The sequence below is a fragment of the Loxodonta africana genome, chromosome 8 (genome assembly GCF_030014295.1).
Source record: "Loxodonta africana isolate mLoxAfr1 chromosome 8, mLoxAfr1.hap2, whole genome shotgun sequence".
Classification (NCBI taxonomy): Eukaryota; Metazoa; Chordata; class Mammalia; order Proboscidea; family Elephantidae; genus Loxodonta; species Loxodonta africana.
In genome coordinates, this window is record NC_087349.1 from 46375909 (window position 1) to 46401038 (window position 25130).

Genomic DNA, 25130 nt, shown 5'->3' on the forward strand with positions numbered 1-25130 from the left:
AAAGCACATAGTACTGGTACAGTTGTAAGTTACAACTGCTAGCATCTATGATGATATTCAGGACTCTTTTTATTTTAATTTTTTAAATTGTGCTTTAGGTGAAAGTTTACAGCTCAAGTTAGTTTTTTATACAAAAATTTATACACACCATTTTTATGTGACCCTAGTTGCTTTCCCTATAATGTGACAACACACTCCCCCTTTTCACCCCAGATTTCCTATGTCCATTCAACCAGCTCCTATTGTTCAGGACTCTTGGAGACAAAAGTTTTGGCCTCAGTTCTCTTTCATTTCCAGCTCTTGAGATGTGATTTTTAGTAATAGACTTGATGTTAAAATATTCTGCTGTCACAAAATAATGCAGTTGTTCTGTGGAGCTTGTTCAAAATGGGGTTTTTTAATCAATATTTATATACATTTCTTCTTAGACTTAATTTATAGAAAAAACTTAAAAATACATCTTTTATCTAAGACATTTCCAAATCCTTCATAGTTATTTTTTGATAACGTTGATACTTAAGGTTGTGTCATGCTTAAAAAAAAAACCAAACCAAACCTGTCGCAGTAGAGCCGATTCCGACTCATAGCAACCCCAGTATTCATTTTTTTGTTCCCCTTGGAGTCAGCTCCCTTGAGATTAGTTGCAGAGGAAGGAGGTCCTGTTTCATGTCTGCCCCTCAGTCAACCTCCTGGCCTCTTCTCCTCACCACTCTCAGTTGATACCATCACTTTGCTGCTGATTTAAAACTGGACTTGATGGACTTCAGCCTCCCACCCCAGAGCTATACTTTATGGTGGTCTTGGTGTGGTGGGGGGAAAGCATGGGGAAATTGAACATGGGGCAGTTTTATTTCCCTAAAGGATCTATAACCCCGCCTTTAATGTCCCTCCATTATGACCATATATAAAGCAGTATAGGTCTATGAGACTTCACCGTAGGATATAGGAAATTAAAATGAGTATATATGTAATAAAGAAGCCCCGATAGCACAGTGGCTAAATGCTCAGCTGATAACCGAAGGGCTGGCAGTTTGAACCCATCAGCTGCTCCACAGGAGGAAGATGTGGCAGTCTGCTTCTGTAAAGATTATAGCCTTGGAAACTGTATGGGGCAGTTCTACTCTGTCCCATAGGGTTGTTAAGGGTCAGAATGGACTCAACAGTAATGGGTTTGGTTTGTTTTTTGGTAAATATGTAACATGGAGTCCTGGTGACACAACAGTTAAGTGTTCAGCTGTTAACCAAAAGGTTGGTGATTTGGACCCACCCAGCAGGCTCTGTGAGAGGAAGACCTGGCGATCTACTCCTGCCGTAAAGCTTACAGCCTAGGAAACCCTACGGGCTCTACTCTGTCTCATGGGGTCACTGTGAGTTGAGATTTACTTGACAGCACCTCACAACGACAACACATATGACAATTTAAAACTGTATGCTTCATATGATTTTTCCCAGCCTAAAGGAAAAGCACCTAAGAAATTGAGATTTTACAGGAGAATGTCCCTTCATGGATGCATCCCAGTTCTTAATCATTTTCCTCTGTTAACTGGTCCACATTCCTCTATAGGAATGATCCTTCTTTAAATCTTCATAATGAAAACCTCTACCTGCCTTTTGAGATAGCGCAATCGTTACCCATGGATGTTGGCCTTGATTCAATGCCCATATTTCACATTAATCTTGTTAGTATTTGTATCAATTAAGAAACTTTCAGCAGCAATGAAAAGAAACCCAATTCCAAAGAGCTTAAACAATAAGGATATTTTTTAGTATCTCATATAACAAGAAGTTCAGAGGTAAGTGGCTCCAGGATTAATTGCTTCATTGGTTTGACATCTTCATCAAGGACTCAGATTCTTTTCATCTTTGTTACTTGGGGGAGGTAGCTGCTCTAACAACCAAAAAACCCAGTGATTTAACACAACTGAATCCCATTTCTTACTCAGTTTGTTGCTCAACACGGGCGTTTGGCAGGTGCCCCTCCATGGGTGAATCAGGGATCCAGGCTCCTTCTATCTTGTAACTCTTTATCCTATAGGGCTTCAGAGTTCTCTGCTGAGTCCTTGGCTTCTTGCCAGCAGATAGGAGTGGAGGATTATAAGAAAGGTTTTTGTTTTGTTTTGCTTTTACAAACTAGGCCTAGAGATTGCATACATCACTTCCTTTCACACTCCATTGGCTAAGATTCAGCCTTGTGGTCAATTAGTGTGTTCAGGAGGAAAAGGAGACAGATTCCTGAACAACCAGTCAGTTTTGTCCTCTGCATGTTGGCTTTGCTTCTAATGATCGTAAGATGGGTACCACATTCCAGGCTTCACACCAGATACAACAATGTCCACCAGAGAAAAAGAAATGGCATTTTCTTCATGTGTCTTTTTTGTGTGTGCATGTGTCTCTTTTTGAGAGTGAAAGACCTTTCTGAGACACCTGTCAGAGAACTTCCCCCTTGATAACTCACTGGTCACTTTTTAGCCACATGCCCATCCTTAAAGCAGTTACTGGCAATGCAAAGGAATGACCACAGTTGGCATAAACTATTCACAATGTGTCTTTGAGCTGGGAATGCAATCATCTTCCCTAAGGGGTGAATTACTGCACAAAATTGAGGTTCTGTTGACAAGGAAGAAGGGGAGAAGTGTTGTTGAGTATGTAACTACCTCTTGTCTCCCCAAATCTAAGTTATTCAGTCCAGAACAATACTCTTGGGGACTCTAGTGGAAGAGTCTAGGACAGGCTTTACTTCTTCACTCTATTTCCCTTCAGAAGCACCCCACAGTGCAACTTATCTCCTTGTTCTTCTCAGTTTCCAGGGAGTAATTGCTATAGCAACAACACATAACATATACACAAACACACCTAAACACTTTCAAAGGATAGATATTAATTCTTAGACATAGTAAAGTGCAAATCCAAGGTTTCAAATAGGTGGCCTACTGCCCAGATCTGCATACAAAGAACACAGAGATGTTTTAGCCTGCACAGTCTATCTTTAAATTTTGAACTGACATTTAAAATTTGGGAGACCACATAAAACCCTAGATTTCAAACTTCTCTTGAAAAGTTGAAAGAACTAGTGAAATTGGGCCTCCACTCTCGTATGGCAGCAATGGCACTCTTGCCCCCTTGAGATGGAGCAAATCTCTTTAGTTTTCCCCCCTGTGCTCCACTCAGCAATGCCCACACATGCACTTATACCTGGACTGCTATCACTTAACTGCATTACCTGCTTGCTTGGCCTTAATTGCTTGGCCTCAATAGATATTTGAGTTTGGACTAAATGTGTTAAAAGGAACAGAATTCTTTTCTTAATTGCTCCTTAATTTGTAAGGCACTCCCAAACTACAATGAAGTTAGTATTTCACATCATTATACAAAACAATGTTAGTTTCTTTAGCTCATTGCTCTTCCATTTCCACATGTTTATTTAATAATTCAAGAGACTTAACTGTAGGTATCAGGTGGTTTCCAGGCAGTGAAAATTGTGCCATTTGAGACTGAGCCCCTTTAGACACTTTGGGTATAAGAAATGGGCTTATTACTGAACCATAAAAACACCCATTGCTGTTGAGCCAATTCCAACTCATAGCAACCCTATACGACAGGGTAGAACTGCCCTGTAGAGTTTCCAAGGCTGTAATCTTTATGGACACATCTTTCTTCCACCAAGCCTTTGGTGGGTTTGAACTGCTAACTTCTCAGCAGCTGAGCACTTTAGCCACTGCACCACCAGGGCTCCTTTATTGAATCATGGATATCTCAATAGTGGCTGCTCCCGTTTCTTCAGAAAAAAACCCATGAGGTTGGATGTTACTGCTTCTGAGCAACGTCTTAAGTCCTTTGAGGAGGCTCCATCTACCTCCCCAGCTCTGTAAGGGTTAGTTTCAAAGAAGGAAAATTTATAGTTCACAGGTTTTTAAGGTTCTCCCCTTTAACTAAGAAGTTCCATCTTGGAAACTCAAATCAATTTTTGTCACATAAGTTTGGTATTTCACAGTAGGAAGTCATGTGTTAACACATCTGACCAAGTGAAAAAGGCCCTAATAAAACAAAAAAGACTTGAGAATAGAAGATTACACCTAAATGTTTTCACTGTTGTTTACTGAGTACCTGCTGAATACTGGGAAGCCTGAGGAATCGAAGATGAATAAAACAATCAACTCTACCTTCCAGTAGCTCTGGAGTAACATAAACGAAATAGGTCGAAGACTAAACTTTAATATAGTCACTGTTGACCAAAAAAGGAAAGCTTTATTTGTACAATATTGTGAAAAAATTTTAACAGGACTTGTTAGAAAAGGAAATAAATGGGTGAAGGAGAGCTGCAAAGAAGACTGAAAATCAATTACATATGTTTCAGAAATATTCTGCATTCTTTTTAGATTGATTAAACACTTTAGGTGCATTAAGTAATGTAACTGATTTTCTAATGAATACCGAACTTACACATGCACCTGAGTGTTGTAATCTTTGATGAAGTTGAGGTGATGCTTCTGCTCTGGCTTCATCTCTTCGAAAAAATCTCTTCTACACTCAGCCCCCAGGAAGGCTAGAGGGGCTTTTGTAGCCAGTGCAAACATCTAGCCGTACACTTTGCACTTTGTCTTATCTTTATTTCTTTTTAAAAATTCTTTGGCTTTTTTTTCCTCCTTACAAGTTTAGTGCAGAAAATTTTGAAAATATATATAAGAAAAAATTTAAATTAGCCAGAAATTTCACCAGCCAGAAGTAATGAATGCTATTAGTATTGGGGTATAACTTTCTGGTCTTATTTCTAGGAATGTCTACACTTTTTTTTTTTTAATTAAATACAAACACATTTCATTTAACATACTTTAAAGTGAACATCTCTATGTCATTAAATATTTTTCTGTAAATTAATTTTACTGGCTATGTAGGAGTCCATTATATCAAAATACCAATATTTATTTAACCATTCAATATTAGCAGATCAATTTTTGCTATCATAAATAACCTGTGAGGATAATTCTTGCAGACATCTTTGCATCCCTATCTTACAACTATGCCATTTTCTTTGGTACAAACTTCTAGCTGTGAAACTTGAAACTCATCACAGGCTCATATTCTATGATAAACTGAAATTTGTTGCTTTGAGTATGCTTGTGACTGGTTAGAAAGCAATCCTTAAAACCCAAGAAGCCAGATTAAATCTGCTTCCAGTTTTGCTGACACTGGAAATGTTAAAATGATGGTAACACTCAAAGCAATAATAATGGTTTATCAGTAGTCCTTATACTGCTGAATCTCTCTGGGACCCACAAAGTTAAAGGTAGGCTGTGTAAGCTGCAAACTGGATGACTCCAAGGTCATATCAGTTGATTCTAGGCTACGTGAATTTCCATCTCCCTGAACTGGGAGACAGAGATCATGGAAGGTCTTACTTGTTCACCCCTGGGGTTTGTGGTAGGGGTGGGAGAAAGCCACCTAGACATGTCCAGGAATGAATGTGCTAGCCAAATTGAATAGATATTGCATAAGCAAAGAAGAGTGGAAAAGAGTTTCTTATTCATTTCCTTTCTTTCTTTTTTGCACTACAGAAGGTAGTTTGATAGCAAAAGGAGCCCGAACTGGAATTATAAGACCTGGAATCTAGTACCTTGGTTTTTCTGTCCCAGTTTCCTAATCTGTAGAATGGCTAGGTTGGGCTGGGTGATCTCTGAAGTCTTTTTCAGCTTTAGAATTTTCTTTCAATATGGTGACTAACCAAATAACCAAGGAAGGAACAAGATTGCGGCAGGGTGGGGTAATGAATTTTGTTTTGGAAAAACAGAATTTTCAGTTTGTGTGATAAACCTAACCCAATGCCATCCAGTTGATTCCGACTCATAGTCAGACCCCTATAGGGTCGCTATGAGTCGGAATCGACTGGACAGCACTGGGTTTGGTTTTGGTTTTGGTGATAAACCTGAGTGTAAATGACAAGGAACTGATTGTAAGCAGAAATCTGGTCCTAGGAATACAGGTAGGAGTGGAAGTAGATTTGGGAATTTATTGATGAGGAGTAATTGGAACAATTATGTGACCAGCTAAACCATTTGTAAATAAGCAGATTATGTATCAAAGTGAATCAGCAATAGTTAAACTTGATATTATAGTGCACTTACATTTAGTTGATTCCATATTCCTTTATTCTATATTTTAATGAAAGGTAATAATAATTGCTACCATGTCTTGGGTTTGACTGTGTGCTAGGTGTTGAGGTAAATGCTTTACATTATTATCTCATTTAATCTTTACAAATAACTCTATGAAGTAGGTATCATTATTCCCACTTTAGATGTGTGGAAGCTGAGCAATGAATGTCATGCTGGTAAATGTTTAACCGTTGGCTCATGGCAGGGGAAGGGGGGCTCAGGGGATGATTTGTAACGTTTGCCATTTTCCGTGGTATAAATACTCTCACTGTGGCTTATTTCAAGCTACTGGCAGGGTCACTGAACAGAGAGTTGGGAAGAGATACGTAGTCAAAATCCCCAAAACCAAACCCACTGACGTCGAGTCGATTCTGACTCATAGAGACCCTGTGGGACAGAGTAGAACTGCCCTATAGGACTTCCAAAGTTGTAAATCTTTACAGAAGCAGACTGCCACATCTTTCTCCAGAGGAGGGGCTGGTGCATTTGAACTGCCAACCTTTTGGTTTAGTAGCCAAGTGCTTAACCAGTGTGCCACCAGGGCTCAGATGCATGGTAACACCCAGTTATATAGTATTCCACCATACGGCTACAATAGATGTAAATAACCTCAAGGGCATAGTAAACATGTAGTAAAAGAATAAAAAAGTGATGAATTTTGAGTATTTATTACCTTTGCTTTTAATGTAGTTTATTTAATTGTAAGTTTATATGATTTAATTTTTAACAATGGCTGTGTTTAACAACTGGCTTGCAGAGTTTCTGAAAATTTAACAATGTGCTCTCACAAGTCAGCTGTATACACCACTGGAACTGATGTAACGACAGAGTAGGGTAAATACCTACCCAAGGTCACACAGTTAGAAAATGTCTGGGCTGAGATTAGAACATTGACTCATGTGATTCTGAAGACCAGGCTCTTAACCACTAGACTACTTGGAAAATCACTTTATAAAACTATAAAGTGCTATACTGTATATGATTTTTTAAAAACAGCATTTTATTTTTGGATTTTGTATTTGAAAAAATGTTCTGTGGTCTCACTGCCGTTAGTGAGGAGGCATTCTAATGGAAGAGGCAGTTGAGTCAAAAAATCACAGTGCAATTCCTGTTTTTCTGGGTCAGTTGTTGTACCTCAGTTTCCCTGTTAAAGGAATGCTTTGTGTATTTTCTGAGCCACACTTCAGCCTATATTTTAAAAAAAAATGTATTAAAACCTTTTTATGTGCCTAATAAATAGGCCTTCTATAAATTTAAATAGGAGTTATAATTATTAATTTGGACACAAATTTATGTTGGCCATACTGAAAATAATAGCAAAGAGATATAACAAACACCCTATTGTTTAACATCCATAGCTTAATGTAATCTTTTGTAGGCAAAATATATAAGAATATTTATTATATTAAGTAGTAAAAATGAAACATCTGGCAACAATTTATAAATCTTGAAGAATCAGATGACAAAATGATGAGTCTCAGGGGAGTAAGATCATGTTTCCCACTCTTGGGAAAATGTTTGAAAACATTAGTGCTTTCGGAAAACCATACTTATTTTAGCTTCTTTCCTGTTCCCTATCTTAGGAAGAGATTTATACACAGCATTTCATAAACTGTTCACAAGGCTATTTTGGTCTTTGGACCTGCGTGAAGTATGTGGTTAAAATCGTAGCTGTAAAGCCAGCATCTAGCTGAAGAAACTTAGACAAGCCAAAGTAACTTTGTGGATTACCGTGTTGTTAAAAAAATAAAGTATTACGGCTGTGGTTTTCTCTGTTATTAGGAGATAGAGCTCCATTATAATACAGGGGAAGCGGTGAGGGAAAGAACAAGATAGTGTACTCTAGACAAGTATGACATGGGCAGCCTGCCTCTGGCAGATGGCCACTCTGAGTCTTGGTGTGGTGAGAGCTGGCACACAGGCTTGCCTTCCTGGCATCTGTAGGCTTTCCTGATCTTGTGTTCTAGTTCCTCACTCACATGGGAAAATGGAATGATTTTTGCAACTTCGGGTGTCCAGTGTTTTTAGATAAATGCAGCAATCTTTAACAACTGACCCTATTGACCACCTCCTCCCACTTGACACTATGAATTCTAATTTTACATTCGACATCCAATTCATTCAACAACTACTCGAGACCAAGTTAACAAATTTTTGTTGCACTGTACTCTATGCCAGTTCCCTGTGTGCTGTAAAGTATACAATAATGGATCAGATGCTGCCAATGTCCTTGGCAGGGATGTTAGACATGTGCACAGTAACTATCATAGGAGCCAAAGGATGAAAAATGCCAAATGAGAGCTATCGACGTCGGGGCTCTGAGATGTAAGAGAAAGGAATACCTCTACCTGACATGATCAGGGAGGGCTACCTGGAACAGTGAAGAGATAAGATCTTAGGTTGTAGAGGTGGTAGTGGCCATGAGGCATATATGGACCGGGAAACTACAGGATCATCCAAAGAGACAGGTTGGCAGGACCTCAAAAGGCATGATAACCAGGCGCCTCTTCCTGTCCGCACCAGAGAACATAATATCTGAGGGTCTGTCAAACCCTCTTAAGACAAATCCTGGAAGTGTTGCTGCTGAGGATGCTTGTGGCATATTTGAATGCAATAAAACAGAATGTTCCATATGTTTTGGGGGGTAAATTTTGTTATTCTCTCCAACATTTCATTTTACTTGCAAAGCTAGGCTCCTTTGAGGTCACTAAGAGGCCATGAAGGAGATATTAAAAAAAAAAATTTTTTTTTTTTTTGGAGATATGGATATGACTAAAGTCATCATATTACCCATTAGTCACTGGTTACTGTGATGTTAGAGTGAGAGAAACAGCTGGAAATGGAAAAAGAGCACAACTTGGACCATGTTTACCTATGATGGATATTTCTAGCTGTCATAGAGTGTCTGGCCCTGCACGTATCTTTTTTTTCTGTGTTACTGAACTGTACAGATTCAGAGACAATGTTACAAAGGAGTGGAAAGTGGAAGATGGGTAAGAAGGTATCTCTGTCTTAAGTTCCTTCCTTATTTTTACCACCTTGGAAGGGCAAAGAGGGACTTTGAACTAGACCTTGTGCTTAGCACTTTTGTCTTCATTTTGCGTGGATCACTGATAACTCATTTCCCTCACAGACAGCCCTGTCCCATCCTGCTCATTGGTTAAGACCCACCCAGAGACAGCTGGAGAGAATTTTCCTGTGATCACCAAAGCTCCTTGCCCCCATCGGCAGCAGTAGCTGCCTGCTGGGACTTGAGGTTGGAATGCATTGGTGAGGCCAGTTTCTGCAACCTCCTAACCAGTGAGGGCGTAACCAGCAAAGGGCAGAGTAGCAGGGCTTTGGTTTGTGTCAAAATTGAAGCAAAATCACTTTACAACTAAACAAATAGATACTGGATCTGTAGTATTGTAAGAATCCAACAAAGAAAATGCACAGCTGTGGCAAGGTCTGGAATTTTAACATGGTAAAATATTTTGCTTTTTCCATTAGAGAGGAATTTTTTATTTCAGACTTATATCCCCATTATTTCAGTAAAGAGAAAGGACAACTAATAGTTGCTCGGCCTAAAAGATTCTGGCAGGATTATTAGAGTCATAAAATGTTAGCCAAACATCTTTTTGGGTATTCTAATATAAACTGCGTGGGGAACCAAGCATTTCATGCCAGGACAAAGCTAAAAAGCTCTTCTCAGTGTCCCCCCGCCCCACTTTTCTGAATACCATCTTATTGGTTGATAGCGCTGAGTTTTTTGCAGTGTTGGAAGGAATCACCCAGCTGTGGTTGTTTGCTACTATCATTTTTTCCCCCTTGTTCAGGGATCTCGTCATGAATGTGTTTCCAAGACAGCAAGAAAGAAAAGGTTATTTGTTCGTTTTGTGGAAGTCATCACTGGAGATGTTGGTGCTGTGAATGGACTAGAGTCTGAGATAAAGGAAGAATTGTTCTTGTCTGCAGAGACGTGTGTCATAATGGGAAGAGGTGGCCTCTAGCTTCAAGCCCTGGCCCTGCTACTGACTGCCTGTGGGGCTGAGGACAATCATTCCCTCATTCAGCAAGCACGAGTGTTGGCCCACTCTGAGCCACACATCTGTCCTACACTGGGGACACACGTGAGAAGTAGAGAAGGAATCTGCTGCTCTTAAATCACGCAACTTCCCTGAATAACATTTCTTTTTTTGCAGTAAGAGAGATGCACTAGAATAATCTCTAAAGATCCTCTGCCTCTAATTCTTGATTCGTTCATTTTCTGTGAGAGAACATGTGTCCAGAAGAACTGCAAGAGGAAACCTGGCATCGATGTTACATGCTAGACATTGTGTTAACTAGTTTTATATACATTACCTCATTTTGTTTTCTCAAAAATCTCCTAAAATAGGTACTCTTATGTCCATTTTTACAGATGAGGAAACGAGTAAAAGAGGCTGAGTCGCCTTTTGTTATGACTGTCTCAAACTCAGCTCTTCTGACTCTAAAACACAGAGTTCTCCCCTTCTGCTCTGTTCTCCACATTTTTGAATGTTTGCTCATTTCCCCTGGACTTTTTTCTGGGAGTACTTGTGGAAAATTTACTCAAGAATTCATGGGAGTACAAAATATCTCATTCTTGCCTTATGGGTCCTCCATTAGTTCTCCCTCCCTCTTTACCTACTGAACTTTTCTAGCCCTGATGATGATCTTGTCTCTAAGCCAAGCCCAGTGTTTCCACTGCTTTGCCTTTGCTTGCACTCTACCTCCCACCTGGGATCCTTTACAATTTTTCTGTAACCATATTCTATACTCTTTCCCAGACTTTGTTTGCCTTATCTTCTAAACTTAATTTGTTCAGCCCCTGATAGTTATCCAACACACAGTAAAGAATTAAAAAAAAGAACATAAGGTAAACTCTTTGAGGGACTTGCACAGATTATAGGAGTTATAAACCAAAATAAGGGGTTACAGCCTGTAGGTAAGAGAAGGAAACTAGCAGCGTAGGGCTGGGGTCATCAGGACTTGGGGACTAGTTAAGCCTTGATTAGATGAAAAGAGAAAGGAGCTGGGGGAGGTACCAGGCTAGACAAAAAGCAGGTAAGTCCGGTAAGTGTCAAGGAAGGTGAGGGGTCTTTGTGGCTGGAGCAGCAGGGTTTGAAGATCACTGGAAGCTGGGATGGGACACTTGAACTGGATGTTATTATTGAAGAATGTTAATCAAGACGAGTGCTGGTTTAAGAATTTGAATGCCTGCATTCTCTATCAATTTGTAATTTGGGGATAATCAACCACAGGACCTAAGCCTCCCTATCCTCACCTACTGGAGGTTACTAGTCTATAGGAGAAGTCTAAACTCAGAATAGCACGCTGCTTCTCCTACTGTTTCTGCCTCTAGCCATTTTGTAATCTGTCATTCTGTGTGGGTAGTCAGTTATGAGCAGAGAGCATTTACAGCAGTGCATGATGGAATATCACATATCTGTGAGAACTCTAAAGGTGCTGAATATAATTTTTCCCAAAGCTATGTAAAATTTAAGTTACACGTTTTAAATCATACACTTGCATTAAAAAAATGGAATTTTCCCATAATAATTTAGTAACTTAACATTAAAAGGTTGAAGTTCCCTAATTAAATATTTGGGACTGGGACATTAAGGGAATGGAACAAGTACCTTAGGGGGTTTGAAGGAGAAGGTTGGGTATAACTGCTCTGAATTCACAGGGTCCATGGACGGAGACTGCTAAGTGAACTCTGTGTTTTCAGTGCAGCTCATTAGCAAATTCCTTGGGAACTGCATCTTCCAGGGCAGGCTATGGATACTGCCACCCCACTCCTTGACTAGTTGTTTTTTAGACATTGCACTCTGGAGTGGAAGCAGACAAGAAATAATTGATGGAGGAAAAGCAATGAGCTGTCAAGAAGCAGCATCCCCACAATATCAAAAAGATGGAAACAACCTAGATGACCATCAACAGATGAATGAATAGACAAACTGTGGTAGACAAACACAATGGAGTATTATGCAACTATAAAGAACAACGATGAATCTGTGAAGGATCTCATAACATAGATGAATTTGGAGGGCATTATGCAGAGTGAAATAAGTCAATCAAAAAAGGAGAAATATTGTATGAGACCACTACTGTAAAAACTCACGAAAAGGTTTATTTATATACAAAATGAAACAATCTTTGATGGTTACGAGGGAGGGAAGGAGTGGGGATGGAAAAACACTTGATAGATGATAGATAAGTGGTAACTTTGGTGAAGGGTAAGACAGTACACAATACTGGGGAAGACAGCACAAGCTGTACAAGGCAAGCTCATGGTAGCTCCACAGACACAACCAAACTCCCTGAGGGACCAAATTGCTAGCCGGAGGGCTGTGGGGACCGTGGTCTCAGGGAACATCTAGCTCAATTCGCATTTAGTTTATAAAGAAAATGTTCTGCGTTCTACTTTCGTGAGTAGTGTCTGGGGTCTTAAAAGCCTGTGAGCAGCCATCTAGGATACTCAACTGGTCTCACCCCTTCAGGAGCAAGGAAAAATGAAGAAAACTAAAGACACAAGGGAAAAATTAGTCCAAAGGACTAATGGACTACATCTACCATGGCCTGCACCAGACTGAGTCCAGTACAACTAGATGGTGCCTATCTAACACCACTGGCTGCTCTGACAGGGATCACAATAGAGGGTCCTGGACAGAGCTGGAGAAAAATGTAGAACAAAATTCTAACTTAAAAAGAAAGACCAGACTTGCTGGCCTGACAGAGACTGGAGAAACTCTGTGAGTATGGGCCCTGGACAGCCTTTCAGCTCAGTAATTAGGTCACTCCTGAAGTTCACCCTTCAGCCAAAGATTGAACAGGCCCATGGAACAAAACAAGACTAAAGGGGCACACCAGCCCTGGGGCAGGGACTGGAAGGCAGGAGGAAACAGGAAAGCTGGTAGTAGGGAACCCAGGTTTGAGAATGGAGAGTGTTGACATGTCATGGGGTTGTTAACCAATTTCATAGAACAATGTGTGTACTAATTGTTTGATGAAAAACTAGTTTTTTCTGTAAACCTTCATCTAAGTTCAACTAAAAAAAAAGAAAAGAAAAAAAAAAGCAGCAGCATCCCGTATTAGAGTGCAAGCTGCCTAGCAGTCCAGGCCCTGTGTTTCTGAGAAGGAGAAAGAGTAGTTCCAACATCTTTTAGTAGGCCAGCACGTTTATGACTAAGCACGGGTGGGTCATTGGCAGTTGTTCTCAATTGTGTTCTGTAACCTTTGAAGGCAAGGGATGTTGTTAGGTGCCTCAGAGTCAGTTCTGACTCATAGTGACCATATGCACAACAGAATGAAACACTGCCTGGTCCTGCGCCATCCTCACAATTGTTTCCATGTTTGAGCCCGTTGTTGCAGCCGCTGTGTCAATCCATCTTCTTCTTTTATACTGGCCCTCTACTTTACCAAGCATTGTGGTGCAGCTGCTGGTGGAAAGCAGTTTGGCAGTTCCACAAAAAGTGGTTGTGGGAGTAGTCAAAACAGCCTGGTACTGGTACAACAACAGGCACATAGACCAATGGAACAGAATTGAGAACCCAGATATAAATCCATCCACATATGAGCAGCTGATATTTGACAAAGGCCCAGTGTCAGTTAATTGGGGAAAAGACAGTCTTTTTAACAAATGGTGCTGGCATAACTGGATATCCATTTGCAAAAAAATGAAACAGGACCCATACCTCACACCATGCACAAAAACTAACTCCAAGTGGATCAAAGACCTAAACATCAAGACTAAAACAATAAAGATCATGGAAGAAAAAATAGGGACAACCCTAGGAGCCCTAATACAAGCCATAAACAGAATACAAAACATTACCAAAAATGACGAAGAAAAACCAGATAACTGGGAGCTCCTAAAAATCAAACACCTATCCTCATCTAAAGTCTTCACCAAAAGAGTAAAAAGACCACCTACAGATTGGGAAAGACTTTTCAGCTATGACATCTCCAACCAGCGCCTGATCTCTAAAATCTATATGATTCTGTTAAAACTCAACCACAAAAAGACAAACAACCCAATCAAAAAGTGGGCAAAGGATATGAACACGCACTTCACTAAAGAAGATATTCAGGCAGCTAACAGATACATGAGAAAATGCTCTTGATCATTAGCCATTAGAAAAATGCAAATTAAAACTACGATGAGATTCCATCTCACTCCAACAAGGCTGGCATTAATCCAAAAAACACAAAAGAATAAATGTTGGAGAGGCTGCAGAGAGTCTGGAACTCTTATACACTGCTGGTGGGAATGTAAAATGGTACAACCACTTTGGAAATCTATCTGGCGTTTTCTTAAAAAGTTAGAACTAGAACTACCATACAACCCAGAAATCCCACTCCTCAGAATATACCCTAGAGAAATAAGAGCCTTTACACGAACAGATATATGCATACCCATGTTTATTGCAGCTCTGTTTACGATAGCAAAAAGCTGGAAGCAACCAAGGTGTCCATCAACGGATGAATGGTTAAATAAATTATGGTATATTCACACAATGGAATACTACGCATTGATAAAGAACAGTGATGAATCTGTGAAACATTTCATAACATGGAGGAACCTGGAAGGCATTATGCTGAGTGAAATTAGTCAGTTGCAAAAGGACAGATATTGTATAAGACCACTATTATAAGATCTTGAGAAATAGTATAAACTGAGAAGAAAGCATACTTTCGTGGTTATGAGGGGGGGAGGGAGGGAGGGAGGGGAGGAGAGGGTTATTTACTAATTAGTTAGTAGATAAGAACTACTTTAGGTGACGGGAGGGACAATACTTAATACAGGGAAGGTCAGCTCAACTGGACTGGACCAAAAGCAGTTTCCGAGATAAACTGAATGCTTCAAAGGTCAGCGGAGCAAGGGTGGGGGTTTGGGGACCATGGTTTAAGGGGACTTCTAAGTCAATTGCCAAAATAATTCTATTATGAAAACATTCTGTATCCCACTTTGAAGTGTGGCATCTGGGGTCTTAAATGCTAACAAGCGGCCATCTAAGATGCATCAGTTGGTCTCAACCCACCTGGATCAAAGGAGAATGAAGAACACCAAGGTCACACGAGAACTATGAGCCCAAGAGACAGAAAGGGCCACATGAACCAGAGACTTACATCATCCTGAGACCAGAAGAACTAGATGGTGCCCAGCCACAACCGATGACTGCCCTGACGGGGAGCACAACAGAGAACCCCTGAGGGAGCAGGAGAACAGTGGGATGCAGACCCCAAATTCTCATAAAAAGACCAGACTTAATGGTCTGACTGAGGCTAGAGGAATCCTGGCGGTCATGGTCCCCAAACCTTCTGTTGGCCCAGGACAGGAACCATTCCCGAAGACAACTCATCAGACATGGAAGAGACTGGACAATGGGTTGGAGAGAGATGCTGACCAAGAGTGAGCTACTTGTATCAGATGGACACTTGAGACTGTGTTGGCATCTCCTGTCTGGAGGGGAGATAGGAGGGTGGAGAGGGTTAGAAACTGGCAAAACTGTCACGAAAGCAGAGACTGGAAGGAGGGAGCGGGCTGACTCATTAGGGGGAGGGTAAGTGGGAGTATGGAGTAAGGTGTATATAAGCTTATATGTGACAGACTGACTTGATTTGTAAACTATCACTTAAAGCACAATAAAAATTATTAAAAAAAAAAAATGGTTGTGGGGACTGAGGGGAGGGGAATGGGGAGCAACTGCTTAATAATTACGGGTTTCCTTATGAGGTGATTACAATTTTTTAGAACTCGACAGAGGTCATGGTTGCACAATATTTTTCATGTATTAAATATCACTGAATTGTTCACTTTAAAATTGTTAATTTCATGTTATGTGCATTTCACTGCAATAAGATTTAAAAAAAAAAATCAGGACTATATTCTTTCCCTGTATGCCTGCCATATTTTATCATTTTAATTTTGAAATATAGTAACAAAATCATAACATACCTTTGGTTATTACTGCCTTGAGGTTTTATTAGATGTCATGCTAATGGGTTCTCCCATCATTTTCGCCTGCTCTGTACAATTTAGATTTCAGTCCAAGGCTTCAGGAACATTGCAAACAGCTGTAGTGGAATTATGCATCTGACCATCAATGATATGCCAACTCTGACGGACAAATGCGTAAAAGTAGGTAACTGGAAAGTCCCATTAGATGGGCATATTTTCTAGTGACGTGAATTATTGGAAAATATGAATGAAATTTTAATCTTTTTTTTTATAGGAGAAAATCATGAAAAATGTATACGCACACATGCACACAAACATTTAAACACTGGAATCTTTAGAAACTTAGAACTCTTAAGAACTGTTTCATGGTTAGGATATTTTCATTTCAGTGATATTGTAACTAAGCACTAAGTTTAGTTCTCCATATCTAGCTACTAAATGTATATTTTTCAACATCCCATTGTCTCATGTTTTTCCATACTCTTCTCCCACCCCCATACTCTTAGAGTCCCTGGGTGGTGTAAATGGTTAAGTGCTCAACTACTAACCAAAAGGTTGGTGGTTTGAACCAACCCAGAGGCGCCTCAGAAGAAAGTCCTGGTGATCTGCTTCTGACGGTCACAGCCTTTAAAACCTGATGGAGCAGTTTTACTCTGCACACATGGTGATGCCACGAGGTGGGTCAACTCACTCAATGGCAATGGCACACATGGTGATGCCATGAGGTGGGTCAGCTCAATGGCAATGGCACACATGGTGATGCCACGAGGTGGGTCAACTCACTCAATGGCAATGGCACACATGGTGATGCCACGAGGTGGGTCAGCTCAATGGCAATGGCACACATGGTGATGCCACGAGGTGGGTCAACTCAATGGCAATGGTTTTTTTTTTTTTTTATAACATGATTTAATTCCATTTCCTCTGCATTACTCAAATGTAAATGTACTAAAATATATATTGAATGAAATTCCATTTTCTCTGAAATTGGTAAATTTTAATAGTTAATGTGCCAGTTTTTAAAAATATTGAGAGAAAAAAAGTGACCTCATTACTTTCCTAAGCTTGTTTTACGCACTGGTTGAATTTCATTCTCTTTTTTCTCCTGAAGGCTTTAGTTGAAAAGTGCTCTCGTATTACATCAGTGGTTTTCATCGGTGCGCCACATATCTCCGATTGTGCTTTCAAAGCTCTTTCCACCTGTAATCTCAGAAAGATCCGATTTGAAGGTCTGTGCTATTAAAAATATGGTTCAGCATTTTTAAAAAAAATGTTGCTCTAGTATTTTGCTCTGTATTTGTATTTCTGGATGTCTTACATGTTGATAATTTGGTTGCATTCTATATTTTTTAGTTTTACTCTTATGACGTTATAAATAGAATTCTTGTCTTTTCTTGTGTTTTGTAACAGGAAATAAAAGGATCACCGATAGTTGCTTCAAATTTATAGACAAACATTATCCGAATATCCGTCACATTTACATGGTGGACTGCAAAGGATTAACAGATGGCAGCCTCAAGTCCCTTTCAGTTTTGAAGCAACTGACTGTGTTGAATTTGGCAAATTGTGTAGGGTAATGAAGCTATCTAGTCATTTATTCAAGAAACATTGATTGAGCAGCTAGTGTATGTCAGGCTTTCTCCCTAAGGAGCTTACTGGTTAGTGGGGTACACAGGAAAGGCTGGAGTCCAAATGCCAATGTGGAGGTAAATACAGAGTTCTGTGGGAACACAGAGGAGGGGTACCCAACTCAGACTGGTTGTATGGGGCTACAGGGAGATTGTCAGGGAAAGCTCAGGATTTGAGGATTCATAGGCCCTTGTAAGATTAAGAGAACTCCCAGGAACACTTTTGGTCTGTCTTTCTTAGTTTTTTTTTTCTTAGTGAGGGTTCCCACAGCTGATTCAGTTAATAGATTCTTTCCTAAATGGACTTTCTGACTTGCTTACAGGGAACATTTTACTAAAGGTTTTCCTTTTGGATTCTGGTTAGACTTCTCCTCTCACAGACTGATGGATGGCAAGTTCCTACTAAAACCTTATCTTCCGCTGGGCCATTATTGGCCTTCTATCCTGGTATTCTCAGGTAGTACCCCCCCCCGCAACCATCACCGTTGAGTCAATTCTGACTCATAGCAACCCAATGGGACAGAGCAAAATGGTCCCATAGGGTTTCCAAGGAGTGGCTGGTGGATTTGAACTGCCAACCTTTTGGTTAACAGCCAAAATCTTAACCACTAAGCCACCAGGGTTTCCATTCTCAGGTAAACAGAGATCAAAGTCTTGCTGAAGCCTCTTTGCCAGTGGATATCCCAGCCTCTCCCCTGTGTGGAGTCCTTATACACCCACTTGTTGACAGGGTTAAGTTCCAAAAACCAGGTAGTTAAGTGAAAATTGGCATTATGCAAGAGTCAGGGCCGCCCTGTCTTGGGTGCCCATTGCTCAACATCGGTGGGGTGCTCCTGGCACGTCTCGGGATGTGTGTGGCATGGTGGACACACCTTCCCCACGACACTGCAGAGCCCATGGAAGTTGGGATAGTGTTGCCAAAATAATGTTGGTAGTTGGAATCCACCATGCACTCCTTGGAAACTTTATGGGGCAGTTCTACTCTGTCCTGTGGGTCGCTGTGAGTCGGAATCGACTTGATGGCAATAGGTTATCTGAGAATAACACTGATAAATTATGTGCTGCTACACTGTATGTGGTACATATTACTAATGATAAGATGTACAAAAAAAAAAAAAAAAAGAGTCATAAGTGCAGTTGGCCTTTGGCTCCAGGGGAAGGCTTTTTCTGTGTCGGCTCTGGAGGAAGGTCCTTGTCCTCAATCTTCCGCTGGTCAAAGAGCTTCTCAGGCACAGGGACCCCGTGTACCAAGGAGGAGCTCTGCTCCTGGTGCTGCTTTCTTGGTGGTATGAGGTCCCCCTGTCTCTCTGCTTGCCTCTGCCTTTTATATCTCAAGAGGTATTCGACTTATGTCAGAGCGGACTTAAGACAGGGTCATTGGAAAGGAACTTAGAGAGAGAGGGAGGGAGGGAAAGAGGGAGAGAGAGCGCTCTGGTGGCATAGTGTTTAAGAGCTCAGGCTGCTAAACAATAGGTCGGCACTTCGAATCCACCAGCCACTCCTTGGAAACAGTACAAGGCAGTTCTACCCTGTCCTATAGGGCTGCTATGAGTCCAAATTGACTTGATGGCAATGGGTTTGGGTTTTTTTTGTTTTTTTTTTTAATGTATATATATAAATATATATATATTTTTTTCCCATAATTACACCATTATACCTTTTTACTGTACACCATTTCAAGAGGGGAAAGGATATGATTTCAATATTCTATATCTGGTCAAATTATTTTCATTGGGGGTCATACCTTTAATCAATATAAAGTAATCCTGTTAGTTTTGTTTAATATTTTTACTAGCATAGTATTTGGACTCAATATAAAACTTCCACCCCTGTATTAAGTTTGCATGCTTGGTAAAGTAGAGGGCCAGCGAAAAAGAGCAAGACCCTCAGTGGGTGTTGGACTGACACAGTGGCTGCAACAATGGACTCAAGCACAACGATTGTGAGGATGGCGCAGGACTGGCAGTGTTTTGTCCTGTTGTACATAGGGTTACTATGAATCGGAACCAACTGGACAGCACCTAACAACAACAACAATCTTTGCAATATCTTTGTTTTTGTTGTCATTTTATTTTAAATGTGTTTCGTGTAAACTGCTTGTAGTTTAGATATTGTTAAACCAATTTGAGAATCTCTTTTAATAAGCCACATTTTAAACTATATTTATCATTATTATAAAATTTATGTATTTGGTCTTCTTTGGTCTCTTCCATGTGTTCTACTATTTGGACTTATATTTGCTTTCTTGTTTTCTTTCGTGTTCTCTGTTTTAATGTATGTATGGATTGTTTTTATGGATTGTGTTTTGCTATTTCAAAAGCTTTCATATACCTCTGATTATTATTTTTTTTTAATTTGTTCTTATATCTTTCTCAAGGACCCCCTTATTCCAAGGTTGAATCTTAATACTCTACTTTCTATCTCATTTATTTTTAAGTTTTCATCCTTTCATATTCCAAGGGAACTTCTCAAACATGCCCTCTACTTACTAATTCCGTTTTATAAAGGGTCATTTTTGTTTGGATGCCTTAAATCAGGTTACTATCTTATCACTAAATATTTAGCTTCTTGGCCATCTGTTCTTATCTCAGCTGGCCACTGTTTCACTCAGAATTTATCTTAGACTATCCTCATTTTTATTTCAACCAGATCTCTCCTTATTAATTCCTACTTTTCTTTCACACTGTTTAAAATGTTCTTCTGTTATCTTTTTAAAATCATTTTCAGAGGTATGTTTTCTCAGTCTTACAACTCTTATACAGTGTTTTAAAATCTTGTTAGTATAAAAAATCTCATGATGAAAAATCCACCGTTGGTATTTGCTAATAGATAAGATGTATAAGCTGCCCCAGGCACCCTGGAGGACAAACAGTTAAGTGCTTGGCTCCTAACTGCAAGGATGGTGGCCCAAACTCACCTAGTGGCTCTGCGGTAGAAAGACCTGGCAATTTGCTTCTGTAAAGATTACAGCCAAAAAAGCCTTATGGGGCAGTTCTGCACTTTCACATGGGGTCGCCTGAGTTGAAACTGACTTTACAGCACCCAATGACAACACAGGTTTCCCCGTGGAGCAACTCTACTCTGTAATACAGGAGTCGCCATGAGTTGGAATTGAATTGATGGCAACTTTTTTTGCTGTTGCATTGGATTCCAACCCTCCCCCAACTTCCCACCCCATCCTGTTCCTTGCCCTTAATGGTTCTCCCAGATGCTGGCAAAGTTTCCTTCTCAAATTATAGGTGGGAGGTGGGTTGATGGGCACAGCAGGCATGAAACTACTCTTTCAATTCAACTGAAATGGGCTCTCCTTCTGCCTGTGCTGCTCAGTTCTTCGTGAACCCGACTGTATGGAAGCTATACAAAATGTCACTTCTCAGCATGTCGTGCTTCTCAGGCTCTTCCCATCTGTACACCCACCTTCAGGGTTGTTGTGGGTGAAAACTGCCTCTCTCAGAATGTAATGTGCAATCTCCTGTCCTGCTTTACTTCCTCAAATGCAAAATGCATCTCTGTTTAGGGACAGACGTTGTGGGAAGGCTGAGGTCAGAGCCTTCTTTCAGCCTCAGGTTTTCTCAGATTCAGAGGGAAAGAATTCACAGGTCATTGTTGAGTTTGCCGTCCAGTTTCATTGACCTTGTGTTTTGTGGAAAATCCTCCCAGATTGTGGCAGTAGTTTCACTCTTAGTCTTTGTTCTCCCTCTCATAAGTTTTTGTATTTTCCTATTACGGGCAATTGCAGCAGGGGCTGCTTAACCTGATCACATTTTAATTCAAGAGAAAGAGACCTTAATGGCCATCTGTCTTATAATCATGCTACCTAATTTAGTGAACATTGTGATTAATACTCTTCCATTACTATCATTTATACTTTTTATATTACATTAAAAACTATATAATCAAATTTGATTTTAAAATGTTGAAAAAATACCAATGTATAGATATTAGTTACTTTGAAATGTATTGAGTATAGTAACTATTCTTTTAATAGTATTCTGTGTATTTATATATAAAATCATATGTAATGTTTTTCTCACTCTTTCCTACAGAATTGGTGATGTAGGACTCAAGCAACTGCTTGATGGTCCTGTGAGCACAAAGATAAGAGAGCTAAATTTAAATAACTGTATCCACTTGGGTGATGCTTCCATTGTGAGACTATCGGAGCGGTATGACAGAACACTATCTTATGATCGTGTCACTAGCAATTGCATATTTGCTAATAGGAGAGATCAGAGATAGACCTAAAAGAAAGACTTAAATCATTTGGAAAATATCAGGGATGCCCAGAAATTGGTCCAATGCTCAGTGAAAGCAGATAAAAGACATAGAAGTCACAGATTGTACTAACCTCTTAATTATATCTGATATGTCACTTTCAACTAAGAGAGAGTTTGGGATAGTCATTTTATGTCTAGACATGGTGACATCTGTGTACTTTTCAAGGATGTTATCTCTATGTAAACCTCTGTTCTGGTGTTTGCCTAGGGATGTTATGGCTGGTGGGTTTATCCTTACCCCTTCGTACTTGTCCGAGGTCAATGTTCACTAAAGGTCAAGCCCAATTTCTATAGCAAACTTGTAAAGTATAAGTGAAAAACTTAACCTTGCACTTTTAGTGGTCATTTACCATAGTACTTACTTGATACTTTTTTGTGTGTACTTTTTTTTTATTAGAAATTGTAATTGCAATAGGAAACTAAATCATAGAAAGAAATACCTATATATACTAATTCTCCACCTTTTCTTCCAATTTTGTAATTCCAAATTATTTTTTACTTTTAAGCTTACTTTTATGTGAAGGGAACTCCTTGCTTCAATATCATTTACTTTCCCCAGGTAGTTTTGATATGAAGAAATTGCTACTGATAACATGGTGAAAGCTAAAATTAATTCTTCATGCTATTTTCTTTCAGGTGCCCTAATTTAAACTACCTGAATTTACGAAATTGTGAACATTTGACTGACCTGGGAATTGAGCATATTGTAAACATCTTTTCCTTGGTATCTGTAGATCTCTCCGGAACAGTCATCTCTAATGAGGTAAACAAAACAAAACAATTCAAAACAGTTTAGTGACTTTTATTGTTTTCTGTAATATACCATTTGACATTTTTTAAACAATGGCTAGAACCACAATTTTATTTCTTAAATTATAGAACGCAAATTTATGAATACTGTTTCTGGAAGAGTGATGTTGTTAGGTGCCATTAAGTCAGTTCTGACTCATGGTGACCCTGTGTACAACAGAACAAAACACTGCACAGTCCTGAGCCATTCTCACAATCATTGTTATGCTTGAACACATTGTTGCAGCCACTGTGTCAATTCATCTCTTTGAGGGTCTTCCTCTTTTTCTCTGACCCTCTGTTTGACCAAGTACGATGTCGTTCTCCAGGGACTGGCCTCCTGATAACGTGTCCAAAGTATGTGAGATGAAGTCTCGCCATCCTTGCTTCTAAGGAACATTCTTGCTGTACTTCTTCCAAGTCAGATTTGTTCGCTCTTTTGGCAGTCCATGTTATATCCAATATTCTTTGCCACCACCACAATTCAAAGGCATCTGTTCTTCTTCGGTCTTCCTTATTCATTGCCCAACTTCCTCATGCACATGAAGTGATTGAAAACACCATGGCTTGGGTAGTCACACCTTAGTCCTCAAAGTGACTTCTTTGCTTTTTAGCACTTTACAGAGGTCTTTTGCAGCAGATTTGCCCAATGCAATGCTTCGTTTGATTTCTTGACTGCTGCTTCCATGGTTGTTGATTGTGGATCCATTAAAATGAAATCCTTGACATTGTCAATGTTTTCTCCATTTATTGTGCTGTTGCTTATTGATCCAGTTGTGAGAATTTTTTTTAGATGAAGATATTTGTAAATTAATGGTCTTGTTTCTCTCTTTAAAAAGTAGCTGCCTTAATTCTCTAGTGTTGCTGTAACAGAAATACCACAAGTGGGGTGGCTTTAACAGGCAGAAATTTATTTTCTCACAGTTTAGGAGGGCAGAAGTCTGAATTCAGGGTGGCAGCTCTAGGGGAAAGCTTTGTGTCTCTGCCACCTCCGGAGGAAGGTCCTTGTTTCTTTGAGTTCCTGCTCCTGGGCGATCTTCATGTGCGTTGGCATCTTTCTTCCCCTATCTCTGCTCTGCTTGCTTGTTTAATCTCTTTTATATCTAAAAAGAGATTGACTCAAAATATACCCTACACTAATCCTGCCTCATTCACTTAACAAAGGCAACTCATTCCTAAATGGAGTTATAACCACAAGCATAGAGGTTAGGATTTACAATACATATTTTTGTGGGACATAATTCAATCCATAACAGTAGCAAAACTCAGTCTTTTGAGGAAAGTCCTGACAAATTGAAAAGTTACATGACAGATCTGAAATTTGTTTTATTATAGAAGTTTAGTCAGTAAAGAGATAATATATTTTATATGGCTTAAGTATATTTTTCTTGTGGATTGCACATTCTGTAAGACTACCTGGGTGCCTCGAGGTCTAAGTCTTTAGTTCAAGGCTGAAGTCTAGTATAAAAAGTATAAAGTCTAGTATAAAAAAAAAAAAAATTTTTTTTTTCTTTTTATATAGGCCCCATCAAATATACAATGATAAATTTTGAGGAACTTGTTTCCTGTAAGCTGCCACTGATGCTCCTCATAGTTGAAACTTAGGTTGTTCCCATCCTACTCTCTCCAATGACGTGTCATTTATTAATCAAAAGGATAAACTCTGGGAGATCTGCCATGTTTCTGAAAGACTTTAATTGTCCCTAGGTGGTGCAAATAATTTGTGCTAAACTATTAACCTAAAGGTTGGAGGTTCAAGCTCACTCACTGGTACCATGAAAGAAAGGCCTAGCAGTCTGCTTCCGTTAAGATTACAGCCAAGAACACCCTATGGGAGCAGTTTTACTCTGTAACACATGGGGTTACCATGAGTCAGAATCGACCCAAAGTAATGGGAGTTAGGTAAGGAGTATACTGGTTTCTGTTCAAAAGCAGTGCCATGGGAGGGATACAGGAAGATAACAGAGAGGTGAGTATCCTTTAGAAAGAGACTCTGAAAGTTAAAAAGATATTGATGTGGAAATTCCAAGTCTAATTGTATTCTCGAGTCTTCCTTTTTATTTTGTTTTACTGATCTTGCTTCCTCTCTCTCTTCATTCCTGTTTCCTGGAAACTTTATTCCAAGTTTCATATTGCAAAAATATCACATGCACACAAATATCTGTCAACTAAGTACCATCTCAAGCTACATTTTAATGCTTTTCCTGAAATATCCCCATGCCTCCCTGTATTGCTATTTCCTCTGACGTTAATAATCTCCATCCTTCCATGGATCTGCTTGTTAAATCCTTCTTCATTTCTCAAGGCTCAGATCAAATATCAC

General features: G+C 39.6%; 1 protein-coding gene across 2 annotated transcripts in view; it reads left to right on the forward strand.

Moving 5' to 3' along the window:
* Nucleotides 1-25130, forward strand: part of FBXL13 (F-box and leucine rich repeat protein 13) — a 298479-nt gene that overhangs the window by 201881 nt on the left and 71468 nt on the right. For both annotated transcript variants that reach the window (XM_064289905.1, XM_064289906.1), the window contains 5 exons: nt 16195-16293; nt 17225-17342; nt 17524-17686; nt 21788-21907; nt 22655-22781. In XM_064289905.1, coding sequence (XP_064145975.1) covers nt 16195-16293; nt 17225-17342; nt 17524-17686; nt 21788-21907; nt 22655-22781 — 627 coding nt within the window. The remainder of the gene's footprint in view (nt 1-16194; nt 16294-17224; nt 17343-17523; nt 17687-21787; nt 21908-22654; nt 22782-25130) is intronic.